At 38.2% G+C, this 17830-nt stretch overlaps 1 protein-coding gene and 1 pseudogene across 1 annotated transcript; both read left to right on the forward strand.

Annotated features, from left to right (window-relative positions):
* Positions 1-3979: 3979 nt before the first annotated feature.
* LOC113925431 (DNA-directed RNA polymerases I, II, and III subunit RPABC4-like) lies at positions 3980-4258 on the forward strand. Its single transcript, XM_035726354.1, has one exon. It carries the CDS (start codon positions 3980-3982, stop codon positions 4256-4258), a length of 279 nt encoding a protein of 92 aa, XP_035582247.1.
* Positions 4259-14861: 10603 nt separating this feature from the next.
* Positions 14862-16604, forward strand: LOC113925430 (annotated as a pseudogene).
* Positions 16605-17830: the final 1226 nt, after the last annotated feature.

Below are 17830 nucleotides of genomic sequence, written 5' to 3' on the forward strand. Positions count from 1 at the left end.
ATATTGAAAAAGAAAAGCAAAGCTGGCGGCATCACAATTCCGGACTTCCAGCTCTATTACAAAGCTGTCATCGTCAAGACAGTATGGTACTGGCACAAAAACAGACACATAGATCAGTGGAACAGAATAGAGAGCCCAGAAATGGACCCTCAACTCTATGGTCAACTCATCTTTGACAAAGCAGGAAAGAATGTCCAATGGAAAAAAGACAGTCTCTTCAACAAATGGTGTTGGGAAAATTGGACAGCCACATGCAGAAGAATGAAACTGGACCATTTCCTTACAGCACCCACAAAAGAAGACTCCAAATGGTTGAAAGACCTAAACCTGAGACAGGAGTCCATCAAAATCCTAAAGGAGAACACAGGCAGCAACCTCTTCGACCTCAGCCGCAGCAACTTCTTCCTAGAAACATTGCCAAAGGCAAGGGAAGCAAGGGCAAAAATGAACGATTGGGATTTCATCAAGATAAAAAGCTTTTGCACAGCAAAAGAAACAGTCCACAAAACCAAAAGAGAACCTACAGAATGGGAGAAAATATTTGCAAATGACATATCAGATAAAGGGCTAGTATCCAAAATCTATAAAGAACTTAACAAACTCAGCACCCAAAGAACAAATAATCCAATCAAGAAATGGGCAGAAGACATGAACAGATATTTTTCCAAAGAAGACATCCAAATGGCCAACAGACACATGAAAAAGTGCTCAACATCGCTCGGCATCAGGGAAATCTAAATCAAAACCTCAATGAGATACCACCTCACACCAGTCACAATGGCTAAAATTAACAAGTCAGGAAACGACAGATGTTGGCAGGGATGCAGAGAAAGGAGAACCCTCCTACACTGTTGGTGGGAATGCAAGCTGGTGCAAACACTCTGGAAAACAGTATGGAGGTTCCTCAAACAGTTGAAAATAGAGCTGCCATATGATCCAGCAATTGCACTACTGGGTATTTACCCCAAAGATACAAATGTAGGGATCCTAAGGGGTACGTGTACCCCGATGTTTATAGCAGTGATATCCACAATAGCCAAACTGTGGAAAGAGCCAAGATGTGCATAGACAGATGAACGGATAAAGAAGAGGTGGTATATATACACAATGGAATATTATGCAGCCATCAAAAGGAATGAGACCTTGCCATTTGCAATGACACGGATGGAACTGGAGGGTGTTATGCTGAGTGAAATAAGTCAATCAGAGAAAGACATGTATCATATGACCTCACGGATATGAGGAATTCTTAATCTCAGGAAACAAACTGAGTGTTGCTGGAGTGGTGGGGGGGTGGGAGGGATGGGGTGGTTGGGTGATAGACATTGGGGAGGGTATGTGCTATGGTGAGCACTGTGAATTGTGCAAGACTGTTGAATCACAGATCTGTACTTCTGAAATAATGCAATATATGTTAAGAAAAAAAAAAGAAGAAGATAGCAGGAGGGGAAGAATGAAGGGGGTAAGTCGGAGGGGGAGACGAACCATGAGAGACAATGGACTCTGAAAAAAAAACTGAGGGTTCTAGAGGGGACGGGGGTGGGGGGATGGGTTAGCCTGGTGATGGGTATTAAAGAGGGCACATTCTGTGTGGAGCACTGGGTGTTTTGCACAAACAATGAATCATGGAACACTACATCAAAAACTAATGATGTAATGTATGGTGATTAACATAACAATAAAAAATTACAAAAAGAATAACTAACTTATCTTTAGCTCCTTTTTAACCACATTTTGGGCCATTATATACTAATTAGAATTTGATACACATATATGAACATTAACAGCCTCCATAATTTTTTTTCAAGTTGGTGTTATATTTAATTAACAAAACAGAACTATTTATACAGAAAACATGATTATAGTCTTTACAGATAAATATGAAATGAAACTCACATTGAGGTCTTTCTTCCTTATGTACAACAAAAGAATAAGAAACGTATTGTAAAATAGTGCTTACTGTGATTCCAAGAATTTCTGAAACCTTATACTGGTATAAACAATAAGAAAAGCCTTCCAAACACCCCCAGCCCCCCAAAATCACATCGTCATATAAACTTCAATAAAGAACTTCACCCCTCCCCCAAAAAAAACTTCAAACCCAAACTCAACAGTCAGCATTTTCTTCAAGTATGATAAAAGAGGACTTCCCTCTGACTATCATTAAATGACTCTTTATCCTTCATAAATTCATTTGATTTTTATAGAATAAGTGTATTCATTTTTAAAAATCATAATATTATACCAGTGACTTATCTTATAGGAGCATTGATGCCTATCAGGGAAATGAAAGTCCATCTCCTACTTTAACTAACATGAGGCTATTAGGTCAACCAATTCTACATGTAGATGCAGGAAAGGCAAATTTTGCCTCTGATGGGTTTAGCTAACCTCACTGCATGCACTTTCTTCAAATAACATATCAACACATTTAAAAAACGTAAAGGTTATTTTTAAATTCATTTTGTCACACTTTTAGAATTGGAAGTCATGAAGCTATTCTTGACTTCTTATTCCCACATCTCTCTTTACTTCTAGAGATATAAGTTATCATAGTGAAATTTTCTCTGACAGCTAAAACTCATGCTTAATATTCTATTTCCTGTGAAAAAAGATTGGATTATATAAATGTGATATGTGTCAAATGGCAATTTCAAACATTACAAGTTACCATCTTAGCTGGAGGCCATCACTCTGAATTTAAAGAAGAAATTTTTTTTTAAGATTTTATTTTATATGAGAGAGAAAATGAGAGAGAGAGAGAGAGCACATGAGAGGGGGAAGGGTCAGAGGGAGAAGCAGACTCCCTGCTAAGCAGGGAGCCCGATGCGGGACTCGATCCCGGAACTCCAGGATCATGACCTGAGCCGAAGGCAGTCGCTTAACCAACTGAGCCACCCAGGTGCCCTAAAGAAGAAATTTTTAACTATTTAATAAGATTAAACATCATATTTTGAATTTCATTCATTCTAAATCTTGTATCAAAGTCCATGTTTTGAATGTTTGATATCAGCGATAAATATGTGAATGCTATGGTTTCAGCATGTGGCCAGACTCCAAGTCACATTTTGTCTTTTTGGGGTTTGGACACTCACAGCACATTGTTTTCAACGGAATTAGAACTTCAAGTCTGTGTTCCAAATAACACCAAATCTGCAAACAAAACATTCCAACACATAAAATACACTGATGACTCTGACAGTGATGATTTTGACATAACCGAAATGAAGACAGCTTGAGCTGTGTGCCCTTTCAAAGCAATCAAAACTGTTCAGCATCAAGAGAAAAAAAAAACAGAAATTGTCACAATGCGAATGTTTACTCAACTTAGGTATACTCTAACCAAGTACACAAATAACTGATCTGAGTTGACTGAAGTTGTGTGGATATAAAAGGGAAACACAATGAATTGACACTGATAACTTACTGCAGAACATCACAATAGGTTAGATAAAGGGGAAAATAAATAAATAATGTTAAACCAGTTTCCTTAGCAACTAACCAGTCGACATAAAAAAGAAAAGGATATGTTCTGTCTGCTTTGAACTATATGCTGCTACATAATTTGCTTATTATAAACTCTCTGTGGAGGAGTATCTGATGTAGGCTTTTTTTCATTACCTCCATGTCCAAAAGTCCTGGGATTTTTCAACATGTAAAGGTCATTTAAATAACAGTGTTTTTCTATCCGTTATTTAGAACAAGACTGTAAGAAACATAAACAAACCCAGAGAATTTCACTGGGTTTTTAATATCATATTGAAATAACTGATTTACCTTTGTTGTCTTTACTGTGTGAAATTGCATGAATATGACAAATGTCACAGTGAAAATACCTAAATTTGTATTTATATGAGAAATGTGATGGGAAGGTAATTTTGCAAGACTGGTAAAAACAGAATATCTTGGCGACACCATGACGAGCCAGAACCTGTAAGTGCAGCGTGGGTACTGTCTCCCTGCTACCTGGAGACGAATAATGGACACTCAGAAGGACATTCAACCCACAAAGCAGCAGCCAATGACACTTATCTGTGGGAAATGTCTCACAGAAAATGACATAAAATCCAGGAACCCAGTCAGATGCAGAGATTGTGCATACAGAATAATGTACAAGAAAAGAATTAAAAGGTTGGTGGCTTTTGACACTCAACAAAACACAGAATTCAGAGAAATGCCTTTGTTTGTATTTGGGTTTGCTGTTTTGCTTCTCATTGTTGTATGGATTTTCATCAGGACACTTACCTTTATGAAATAAAATACAAATATCAAATACCAAATACACATGATTTCATATTTCAACCACATTGCATTTAGGTGTCTATTAGTAGTTTTTATGAGAAAATTACTTCTGTTCAACTACTTGAACAATAAGAACTTATTTTTTTGTTCAATTACTGGGTGTGTAATCTGACACACAAAGGAGGTTAAAAGAGCTTCCCCAAACTACACTTTTAATCAAAACCTGAAATCCTCGGGGGCTACTGTTAAAAATGAGGGTTTCTAGAGCCCTCTAAAGGGCTGATTAAGTAAGCTCCTCGGAAACCACTCTTTGGCATCACCAACTGTTAACTCTCTAGCATCATATGGTATAGGATATACAGATGCACTTACTGTCAGTGTGCACACATGATTTGGAGTTATATTTTTCATTTGTTACTTGATATAGGCCTTTCTGTATCTGCATATAATGCTTGGCTATCTATTTAAATCTTTATTTTAATTCCAGCTAATTACAGTGTGATATTAGCTTCAGGTATACATATAGTGATTCAACACTTCCATAGGAAAGAAATTTTAATGGTTCTTTTCTGTAAAGCAAAATCAACCCCAAGGGAAAGTGGATAAAGCAGACTAGTAAGGCAGGTACAGTTTCCTAAGTGTAATCATTTGTTAGGGTAAAAAATTCTTTCAGAATATAAAAATAAAAGGGATTAGTTTACACTGAATTATTGGATAAATGCTTAAAACTTCTGCCTTGATCTTAGGGATGAGGAGCTGATGGTCACACCTATACTCAATCTATCCCAGGATTGCATCATTATGGAAGGTCGTGGTGGCCTCCTTAACATTCATTTTGAAGACTAGATATATTCCAATTATTATTTTTACTAATATCTATGTCTCTGACATTTGAAAATTTATCTACGCCAATTTTTTAAAAACACCTGTCTTTCTACTCCCATCCTCAAATACTAAGTTCTATAAATGTATTACGTGCTCTACAAATACTGCTATGCTCAAATTTTCAGTCTTTCATTGATCCAGGTTTTTCTTTAGCCATGTCTTTTGTAATTCTGTCATTGTACCATATTAATTCTAGACCTTGTTATTTTCAGACAGAGGGGTCCCATAAATGTGATTTCTCTATGAAAGCCCTTACAACAAACCCTAACTCATTGGAAAATGTAGTTACTCTACTCTTCACTGTTAATTTGATCACGGGTCCTTTGCATGCCAATAGTTTAATTAAATATTATTATTTAGTTAACTAGAGAGCAATTTAATGGAAAAAGTATTACCCCTGGAACACAAGACTGCCATTTCAGACAGTCACCTACCTTTTTGTGTCTCCTTCACCTATAAAATCAGGGTAATTTGACCTCTTGCTTACCTTGACAGTTTTAAGGGAAAAAAATGGAAAAATATAAAATTGTTTTTAAAAAATTATTTGGACTAGTGCTCATAAACATAAATATCAGTACCTGAGCTTGAAGTTAACACATAACTTGTCCCATACTAAACTGTTTACCAACAACCATGGACTTCAGGAAAAGCATATCCAGGTCTATGGGAAAAACACTGGAAATGGGTTAAAATCTAGTCCTGCTACTCACTGATGGGCCAGTTCACTTCATTTCTTTTAGCTTCAGCTTCGTTATCAAAGTGGAGGAATTATGGTGATCAGTACATGAAGGAAACCGTGCTGTGAGACTCTGAAGCTATATTCAGAGATTGAATTTACAAAAAATTCAAAAACAGCAGATGAAATCAGAAATGACCAGTCCTGGGGTGCCTGGGTGGCTCAGTGGGTTAAGCGTCTGCTTTCAGCTCAGCTCATGATCTCAGGGTCCTGGGTCTGAGCCCTGCATCAGGCTCTCTGCTGAGTGGGGAGTCTGCTTCTCCCTCTCCCTCTTCCTGCCACTCCCCCTGCTTGTACTCTCTCTCTTTCTCTCTCAAATAAATAAATAAAATCTTTAAAAAAAAATGACCAGTCCTAAGGAAGAATAAAATACCATATAAGGTAAGAAAGTGTAAACTGAGAAGTTGTAAAAGTAAGGTGCCTCTTCACATATATAAATACACGCACATCTCCATCCCTCCTAGAGAGAGTGTCATGTAGGAAATTAGTCAAGAAAGCACGGTTGTTCGAGCACAGGGTTCAAGGATGACAGGAAACCTGTAGGAGAAAGACAAGGGGAAGGAGCATTCCTGAGAGAGGAAACAGCCAGTGGAAAAGCTATGGGTAGAAAGTAAGCTTGCCTTGTTCGTACTTCAGAATGAAGCCCAGGCAACACAAATGTAAAGGTAGATGGAGGCCAGCTCACTTGGGGCCTTGGGATGGGAAGCCATTGGGACAGTAAGCAGGAGACTGACATAGTTTAAGACTTGAAAGTTCTGTGACAATGGACAATACAGAGACGGGTGACAGTAAGGAAGCCCAATGAGGAGGCCCCTGTGATGATTCAGGCTAACAAGAACAGGGGCTGGGCCAGAGTGACAGCTTGGAGGGCATATGAAATAGCTGGTTGTGAGATACATTTTGAAGTTGAGTTAATGGGACCTATTTGAAGGATTGGCTCCAATGCTCAGTAGACAGTGTGGACTTTGGTGAAAGGCTTTGAGTCCAAATACCCACAGTGCCCCTTGTTAGCAGTGTGACTTTCCCAGGGTTCACTTTCCTCATTTGTAAGATAAACATGAGCTAATATCACCGATCTCAAAGGTTTGTTGCAAGATAGAATGAAATAATACATAACTGCTTCCAGTCTAATAAACGTTCACTATTATTATCACCACTACCACTTGATCTCCCAGCTACTGGCCTTCCTGTCTTCCACACTCTTCAAATTGCTCTTTCTCAAATACAAATTTCATAGCTCTGTCCTGTTGAAAATCTTCAGTGGCTCCCCATCTAGATGAAATCAACGGTGGAGAATAGTATATTTGGTCCTTGATAATCTGATTCCTTTCTTACCTCTGTCACCACTTCAACCCACCTCTTACTTAACCCTTGGGCTCTAAGGAGACATTTACAGTTCCCTAAAGAGGTGACAGGCCTTATTTCTTTCCTGCCCACGCCTTTTCTCGTGCTTTTCTGTCTTTTACCTTTTTTGGGGTTCTTTTCAGGACTCAACTTGAGTTGTAGCCTCCTTCAGGAAGCTTTTCCTGTCTTAACAATCTGGTACAGAGTCCTCTCTTAAGAGGCCCCATAACATCTGATCTAGATTATAAATTCTGAACAAGAAAAACTGTTGTTAAGATCAAAGCTGGGTCCAGTGTGGATCAAACATAGATGCTCAATAAATGAGGAGAGAGTTGCACTTTTTTAAAAAAAATCTTAAAACATAAAATGTGTTCTTCTTTTGACATTATTCTGAGCAGAGGAGGGAAGACCTGCTGATATGGCACCCAGGATTGCTGGGATTCTCAGCTGTCATAAAAGAATACTAAGCCTACTGACACATCAGAATGACATATGCTTGTGAATTCAACCGGCATTCAAAGAGCTACAGGAACTAGTTTTCAGAGACTAGCCCACTGGACTAGATAATATTGTACCTGCTCTTCTATCATTCTAGATCAGTGGAGAGATGTGGATTTAAACTATTTCATTTTTACCCCATCCAAATTATTTTTACTAAAAGGAGCTCCAGTGTATGGGCACCTGGGTGGCTCAGGTCATGATCCCAGGGTCAAGAGATCGAGCCCCTCATTGGACTCCCTACTCAGTGGAGAACCTGCTCCTCCCCCTCCCTCTGCTGCTCCCCCTGCTTGTGCTCTCTCACGGTCTGTCAAACAAATAAATAAAATCTTTAAAAAAAAAATGGAGCTCCCATGTAATGATATCAACATATATTGGGGATTATTAAAACAGTCTTTGAAACACTATAAGAATATTGACCCAAAGGTTGTGGGAAACACTTTTACATAATTACCACTTTAGGTTGAATGGCAAGAGAAATCCCTACATTATCATACTTTGTCTTGTGAAATTGCTCGCATTTGTGTTCTTATATTGTGATTTGCTTATTAATCAGAATTAGTCTCCTTTGTCTTAGATCCAAATCTGTATGCCTCTCCAAGTAAGTATAGAGGTTATAATAGTGTGGGGTTTGTTTTGTTTTGTTTGCCGCATTCTTAATCTATTATCCCCACCCTATTTTATTTTCTCCTTTTGTCTTGCCTCAAATAAGGAATCCCGGTATTAATTGGTAACACTAGGGGCGCCTGAGCAGCTCAGTAAGCCCTCAGCTCAGGTCATGATATTCGGTCCCGGAATCGAGCCCCACATGGGGCTTCCTGCTCATCAGGAAGTCAGTTTCTCTCTCTCTCTCCCTCCCTCTGCTCCTCTCCACTGCTTGTTTTCTCTCTCTTTCAAATAAATAAATAAAATCTTTTTTAAAAAATTGATAACACTAGTTATAATAAAAAGTAGCAAATATGCTGCAGAATCTCTCACATGCACAGAATCTCTTGACATGCACAGTCTAGGAAAGGTGTTTCTAGCAGGCTGAGTCTACCTCCAGGTGGTCACTCCAGAACCCAGCTAACAGTGACTTTGCCATCTCCAATATGTGGTTTTCAATGTAACAGATGTCATTTTCACCCCGTTCAATAAGAAGAGAGAAAGAACATGGAGGAATATACATAGAACTTCCTTCTGACCAGGCCTGGAAGGGATACCCACCACTTCTGCTCACACTATCTGGCTAGAATTCAGCAGCATGGCCTCATCTACCTGCACTGGAGGCTTGGATATACAGTTTAATTATGAGCGCCAAGCAGAATCCAATGTCAGCTTGTTAAATAGCTAACGGTATCTTCTACAAACATACTGGCAAGTCCCAAACCCTTGTTAGACAGAGAGAGTAAGATTAAATAGAAGCATCCATATGGAAAAATGTTTTTAAAACATTTATAATACAAGAAGAGTATTAGGTAAAAACTTAAGTTAAATAATGTAGGATATAAAAGTAGTTAAAATTTCAATCTCCCTAAATCTCATATTTTTGTCACATTTAAAGAAAGTTAAACACTTAGGAAAGTAAATATTGAGCATTAGTTATTTAGATTTAAGTAAATGTATCCTCATTTTGGAAGAGAAAACATAACCAAAACTGAACTGAGCTTAGTGTATAGTGTTTATATTTTGTGGAACATATTTTTTTTCAGATTAAGGTTGATTGCTGATTCATGTATACAGAATTTATTGGAGGATGAACATAATATTTTATTAGCAATGCCATCTCGTTATGCTGAATGAGTCAAATGAAGAACAAAATGCTTTTCACACAGTGTCAACAGGGAGATGGAGATATCTTATATACCAACATTATATGAGTACTTAGAGTTGTCAAAATCATAAAGACAAAAAGTACAGTGGTGGTTGCCAGGGGTGGAGAAAGGGGAGAAAAGGTACAGAGTTTCAGCTTTATTTCAACTTCACAAGAGAAAAGAGCGGCTCAGATGGCATGATGGTTGTGCAACAATGTGAATGTATTTAATACCACGAACTGTACACTTAAAAATGGTTAAGATGGGAAATCTAAGTTATGTGTACTTTAACCCAATTAAAAAGAAGGAAAAAAAAAAACCCAAAGGATAGCACACGAAGAAGAAAGAAGTGGTTAAAATGGTATATGTGCAAAACTCCTAAATAAACATTAGCAAAGTGAGACCCACACACTGTACCGAAAGCCTAACGTATTGTGACCAAGAAAGGTTTTGTCCTCGAAATGCAAGACGACTGCAATTTATTGGGAAAACTACTAAGGAATGAGTGTCAACAGATTAAAGGAGAGCAACCTCTGATAATCACACTAGATACTGAAATTGCAACTGATAGAATGCAACATATGCTCCTTTAACAAAATCCTAAACAGCTAGAGATACAAGGAAACCTCTTTAAGTCGCTGAAGGCGTATTTGGCATAAGCCAGCTGGGGCAGCAGCCAGGGAATCCCTAGCATCTCACCATCAAGGTGTCTCCGTGCTTGGGGCTTGATCCCTGTGAGGAACCTTGATCTTCACTGTAGGTTCAGTTTAGTAATTGCACTGTTTCTTAAAAAGAGGAAACAATGGCTGTAGAAGATGCTTTGGTCACGTAGTTCCTAGAATTAAACACAGTGACATTTCAAAACTTTGATGGGAATCACATATAATTTCAAGGTCGCTGCTTTGTTTGTGACATTCCTTAGGTATTTATTGCAACTAATTTTGAAGTAATTAGGAAAACTATGTGCCTTAATCCTACCTATGTTTTTTTTTTCTTCTTTTCCAATAATTTTTTAACTGGCCCCGTTCTTTAGAAAAGCATGTGCATTTTCCTATTCGGTGTACACTTTTCCTCCACGCACGAATAAAACACAAAAGTATGGATAAGGTGTGTGCTCACAAAACAGGCCATGGTCCGTGGGAAAGGAAGAAGCCATACATTTGAGCTCTACCACCACCTTCTGTACAACAACAACAAGAGAGGTTTCCAGTTGCCAACATGGTGAGTTGCAAGAACCAGAGAAGACATAAAAGCTTAAGAATTCTGCCAAAGGAGAGAGCAAAAAGAGTGGAGCAGGTGTGTGGATACAAAGAGAAAGCCTCAGTTAGTAATAACACCATCAAACAGAACACCTCATCCAAAGGTAACTAGCAAAGATTTCAGTAGGTGTCTGTTGCTTCAAATGTAAAGACAGTAATACAAAACTACAAGAAACATGAAAGATCAAGGAAACATGTCATCACCAAAAGAAAATAATAATTTTCCAATAACCGCGCTTGTCTTCCCAGCTGTGTCAGTCACGGCCAGAGAAGTCTTGTTTCTCTCCAGCAGCATTCAGAGTACTGAGGCATGACCTCCAAGTCTGCGAGGGAGGAGGAAAAAAAGGAAGCAAATAAGAATTTCAAAGGGCATTAAAGGGATGCAGCCCCTGCTCACTGCTTCAGGACTTCAGCAGGAAGTCTGCACACAAGCCTTTGGGAGTAACCCACCGGAGGATCACCCCACAAGGGCACCCCCAACACCCCCCTCCACAGTGTTAAACCAACACCCCACCCCAGCCCCGCTCCCACCCCAGACCCTCAGACTTGCTCCCACATTCCGCGGTGAGCAGGTCTGGTAACTAGAACGCTCTCAGAAAAACAGACCAGGGTCAGCAAGGGAAAAACTACAAACTGATGCTTTAGTGCCACCCTCTGGAAAACAAAAAGAAGTTTCCAGCAGCGAGCCTAGTAAGTTGTAAGAATGTGAGAAAACATAAAGAATCTAGAATTCTGCCACAAGAGGGAGAGAGAGTGGAGCAGTTCTACCCGCACAAATCCTCAGCAACCCCAGATAAAGCAACAACAATGAATAGTGCCACATTCATTGGCATAAGGAAATCAAGGAAATATGCCATCACCAAAAAGAAAATAATAATTCCCAACAACTGGGTTCAAAACCATGGAATATTGTGATCTAGATGATAAAGAATTTAAAATAGCTGCTTTGAGAAAACACTAATTCAGAAAGATATCTGCACCCTCATGTTCATAGCAGCATTATTTGCAATAGACATACATATGAAAACAACCCAGGTGTCCATCAACAGATGAATGGATAAAGAAGTTGTGGTACAAATATATACAATGCAACATTATTTAGCCATCACACACACACACACACACACACACACACACACACACACACACACAAAAGGGGCGCATGGGTGGCTCAGTTGGTTAGGCAGCGAACTCTTGATTTTTGCTCAGGTCATGATCTCAAGATCCTGGGATCAAATTCTGAGGCAGGAGTCTCCTTGAGGATTCTGTCTCTTTCTCCCCCTGTCCCTCCTCCTGCTCATGCTCTCTCTCTCTCTCTTTCAAATAAATAAATCTTAAAAAAATAAAATTTAAATTAAAAAAAAAACACAAGGAAATCCTGCCATTTGCAACAACATGGATGAACTTTGAGGGCATTATGCTAAGTGAAATAGAGAGAGAAAGGCAAATACTATATGATCTCACTTATATGTGAAATCTAAAACAAACGAGCAAGCAAAAAACACACCAAACTCAGAAAAATATATGATTTGTGGTTACCAGAAGCAGGGGAGTAGGAGGAAAGGGAATGGAGGAAGGGGGTCAAAAGATAAAAACTTGCAGTTACAAGATAAATAAGTACAAGGGATGTAATGTACACATGACTATGGTTAATGCTGCTGTATTATATACAGGAAAGTTAAGAGAGAAAACCCTAAGAGTCTCATCAAAAGGAAAAAAAAATTTTTTTCTTTCTTTGTTTTCTCTTTTTATTGTATCTATATGAGATGATGGATGCTAACTAAACTTATTGTAATCATCTCACAATATATGTAAGTAAAACCATTATGCTGTACCCCTTAAACTTATACAATGATGGATATAAGTTGTGTTTCAATAAAACTGGGAATTTTAAACAAAAAAAAAAACAAAAACAGCTGGTTTGAAAAAAAGAAACTCAGTGGGCCACAAGAAAACTCAAATAGCTTAATGATATAAGGGAAAAAATACACAACCAAAATGAGCTTGCCACGAAAGATACCAACAAATTCCAGAGTTAAGTCAACGAATGAGGACAACGTTCAAGATGGTGGCGTAGGAAAATCCTGAGCTCACCTCCTCTCGTAGACCCAACAAATCCACAACTACAAATGGAATAATTCCCTCTGAAGGGGACCTAGAAACTGAATCAACGAAGCCTCTACAACAAGGGACAGCAAGCACCCAGAGAGATAAAAGATGCTCCACAACCCTCAGATCCTGCATAGGAGAGAAAAGCCCCCAAAACACATGGATTTGAAAACCAACAGGGAATATCTCCAGGAAAACTATAGAACTGAAGGGAAAGGAAAACCCACTCTTAAGGACTCATTCACAAACACACTCAACCTGGAAACCAGCACAAAAACACCAGATTGATAGGTGATGGAGACCCAACTGACTAATCTTGGAGTACCTGCTGGAGAGGGAGTAGGCAGACAGGGCTCTCCCTGAGACTGAGACGCTGGTAGCAGCCATTTTGTTATCTTGTTCTGCTCTGCTGATCCTGGAGCTGGCAGGCAACATTTTAAAATCCTCCCTTTAGGCTATTAACACCAGGTGGCCTGCCCCATTGACAGCCATGCACAACGTGCACCTTGGTCAGAACTATAGTTGACAAGACAACATCTTCAGCTACCAGTGCACCCACAGTAGTCACAACTGGGCTTTCATAGCCAGCCTGGCTGGTGGGCTACTCCCATCCAACAGCATGGCCTTAGGAGTCATGGATGAACCATGCAGCCAGCCAGGCACAGGAGTAGTCCCACAAATCAGTACATCCCCCAGCAGTCACGGCCCCACCACAATAGGAAGGTTGCATAAAAAATACTAAAGGGACTTCTTTAAGTGAAAAAGAAAAGACCATTACCAGAAATAAGAAAATAGATGAAAGAAAAAAATCTCAATGGTAAAGGCAAACATATAATAAAGGTAATGGATCAATCACTTATAAAGTTAGTGTGAAGTTGTTAAAAGACAAAAATTATAAAATCAAGTATAACTGCAATATTAGTTAAGGGATACACAAAATAAAAAGACTTAAAAGATATCAAAAATATAAAACATGGAGAGGGGAGAATGTAGAGCTCTTAGAATGCATTCAAATTTAAACGACCACCAATTTAAAATAGACTGCTGTATACATAGGTTGTTACATGAACCTCCTAGTAAACACAAACAAAAAACTTATAATAGATACACAAAAAGTAATGAGAATGGAATCCAAACATAACACTAAAGAAACTCATCAAATTATAAGGGAAGAGAACAAGAGAAGAAAAGAACAGAGAACCACAAAAGCAATCAACAAAATGACAATAAGTACATACCTATCAATAATTACTTTGGGGGTGGGGGATGGGTTAGCCTGGTGATGGGTATTAAAGAGGGCACATTCTGCGTGGAGCACTGGGTGTTATGCACAAACAATGAATCATGGAACACTACATCAAAAACTAATGATGTAATGTACGGTGATTAACATAACAATAAAAAATATTAAAAAAAATAAAAAAATGTAAACGGACTAAATGCTCCAATCAAAAAACATAGGGTAACTGAATGAATTAAAAAAAAAAAAAACCAAGATCCATTTACATGCTGCCTACAAGAGATTCACTTCAAACCTGAAGACACACACACACTGAAAGTGAAAAGGTAGAAAAAGATATTTCATGCAGCGATGCCTGGGTGGCTCAGTGGGTTAAGTGTCTGCCTTCAGCGCAAGTCATGATCTCAAGATCATGGTATCAAGTCCCATGTTGGGCTCCCTGCTTGGTGGGAGCCTGCTTCTCCCTCTCCTCCCCACTCATGCTCCCTTGCTATCTCTGTCTGTGTCTCTCAAATAAATAAATAAAATCTTTAAAAAAAAAGATATTTCATGCAAATGGTAATGGAAAGAAAGCTGGGGTAGCAACACTTATATCAGACAAAATAGACTTTTTTTCCTAGTTAGTTAGTTAAATAAATCTTTTGTTTAAATCATATCTTTTGGTGCGCCTGGGTGGCTCAGTTGGTTAAGCGACTGCCTTCGGCTCAGGTCATGATTCCGGAGTCCTGGGATCGAGTCCCACATCAGGCTCCCGGCTCAGTGGGGATCCTGCTTCTCCCTCTGATCTTCTCCCCTCTCATGCTGTTTCTCTCTCTCTCTCTCTCAAATAAATAAATAAAATATTTTAAAAATATAAATACATAAATAAATAATAAATAAATCATATCTTTTTGTTTTTTAAATCTTTATTTAAATTCCAGTTAGTTAACATACCGTGTAATATTAGTTTCATGTGTACAGTATAGTGTTTCAACACTTCCATACAAAACCTAGTGCTTATCACAACAAGTGCACTCTTTAATCCCCATCACCTATTTGACTCATCCCCCCCCCCGCCACTTCCCCTCTGGTAATCATCAGTTTGTTCTCTAAGGTTGAGTCCGTTTCTTGGTTTGTTTCCCTCTCTTTTCCCCTCTCCCATATGTTCATCAATTTTGTTTCTTAAATTCCACATGAGTGAAATCATATGGTACTCGTCTTTCTCTGACTTATTTCACTTAGCAATATACTCTTTAGCTCCATCCATGTTTTGCAAGTGGCTAGCTTTCATTCTTTTTTATGACTGAGTAATATTCTATGGTCTATATATACCACATCTTCTTTATCCATTCATCAGTTGATGGACACTTGGGCTGTTTCCATAATCTGGCTATTGAAGATAATGCTGCTATAAACATTGTGCAAAAGAGACTTTAAAACAAAGTGTAACAGGACAAAGAAAGTCATTACATACAGAGGAGCACTTAAACATACAAAACAAATATTAAAAGACACAAAGGGAGAAATTAACTATAATACAATAGTAGCAGGGGACTTTAACACCCCACCTACATCAATGGATAAATCGCCCAGACAAAAAATTAATACGGAAATATTGGTCTTAAATGATACATTAGACCAAATGGAACTAGTAAACATATACATAGAACATTCAAACCCAAATCAGCAGAACACACATTCTTCTTAAGAATGGATGCACATGGAACATTCTCCAGGATAGATCACATATGAGGCCACAAAACAAGTCTCAATAAAGTTAAGAAGATTGAAATCATATCATGCATCTTTTCCAACCACAATGATATAAAACTAGGAATCAATTACAATAAAACTGGAACAAACATACATATACACGGAAACAAACATACCACTAAACAACCAATGGGTCAATGAAAAATTCAAAGAAAATCAAAAACTACCTAGAGATAAATGAAAATGAAAACACAGGCTTTGCAGACAGCTGCTCTAGAGCCACCTGTGCCACCCAGCCATGGTCAACCCCACTGTGTTCTTCAACATCGCCATGGATGGCAAGCCTTTAGGCCACATCTCCTTTGAGCTGTTTGCAAACAAGTTTCCAAAGACAGCAGAGAACTTTCATGAGCACTAGGGAGAAAGTATTTGTTTATAAAGATCCCTGCTTTCACAGGATTATTCTGGGATTTATGTGCCAGAGCGGTGACTTCACGTGCCATAATGACACTGGCAGCAAGTCCATTTACAGGGAGAAATTTGATAATGAGAATTTCACCCTGAAGCATATGGGTCCTGGCATCTTGCCCATGGCAAATGCTGGACCCAAAACAAATGGTTCCCAGTGTTTCATCTGCATGGCCAAGACTGAGTGGTTGCATGGCAAGCACATGGTCCTTGGCAAGGTGAAAGAGGGCATGAGTACTGTGGAAGCCATGGAGTGCTTTGGGTCCAGGAATGGCAAGACCAGCAAGAAGATCACCATTGCTGACTGGACATATCTAATAAATTTGTTTTACTATTAAAAAAAAAATGAAAACACAATGTTCCAAAATCTGTGGGATACAGCAAAAGCAGTTCTAAAAGGAAAGTTTATAGTGATATACGTCCACCTCTGGAAACAAGAAAAATCTCAAATGTAAGCAATCTAAACTTAATTTATTTTATTTTATTATGTTATGTTAATCACCATATATTACATCATTAGTTTTTGATGTAGTGTTCCATGATTGATTGTTTGCATATAACACCCAGTGATCCATGCAGAACGTGCCCTCTTTAATACTTATCACCAGGCTAACCCATCCCCCCACCCCCTCTTCTCTAGAACCCTCAGATTGTTTCTCAGAGTCCATAGTCTCTCATGATTCATCTCCCCCTCCAATTCCCCCCCTTCATTTTTCCCTTCCTACTATCTTCTTCTTTTTTTTAACATATAGTGTTTGTTTCAGAGGTACAGGTCTGTGATTCAACAAACTTACTCTTAAAGGAACTAGGAAAAAAAAAAGCACAAAATTAGTCAAAAGAAGGAAATAATAAAACTGAGAGCAGAAATAAACAGAGACTAAAAAAATAAAACTTTTCTTCAAAAAGATAAACAAAATTGATAAACCCTTAGCAAGACTCATCAAGAAAATAAGAGAGAGGGCCCAAATAAATAAAATCAGAAGTGAAAAAGGAGAAGTTATAACTTATAACACAGAAACACAAAGGATCGTAAAAATTACTAAAGACTACTACAAGCAATTAAACACCAATAAATTAGAAAACCTAGAAGAAATGGATAAATCCCTAGAAACATACAGTACTCTAAGACTGAAACAGGAAGATATAAAAATCGGAACAGACTGATTACTAGTAATGCAAATCAATCAGCAACCAAAAATCCTAACAAACAAAAATCCAAGCCCAGATGGCTTCACAGTTGCATTTTACCAAATACTTAAAGAACAGTTAATACCTAGTCTTCTCAAATTATTCCAAAAAGTTGAAATGGAAGGAATTCTTCCAAGCTCACTCTATGAGGCCAGCATTACTGTGATACCTAAACCAAAATAAAAGGTATCCAAATTGGAAAGGAAGAAGTAAAATTGTTAACTACATGTTGATGATATAATACCATATATATATAAACCTTTAAGGCCACCACCAAAAAACTATTAGAATAAAAAATGAATTCAGTAAATTTGCAGGATACAAAATCAATATTTGGAAATCTGTTGCTATACACTAATTTCTAAACACTAATAAT

This window comes from Zalophus californianus, chromosome 2, assembly GCF_009762305.2.
Source record: "Zalophus californianus isolate mZalCal1 chromosome 2, mZalCal1.pri.v2, whole genome shotgun sequence".
Classification (NCBI taxonomy): domain Eukaryota; kingdom Metazoa; phylum Chordata; class Mammalia; order Carnivora; family Otariidae; genus Zalophus; species Zalophus californianus.

Excerpts from the sequence above, each read along its gene's own strand:
- LOC113925431 (XM_035726354.1), top strand. The coding sequence starts at position 3,980 with ATGGACACTCAGAAGGACATTCAACCCACAAAGCAGCAGCCAATGACA.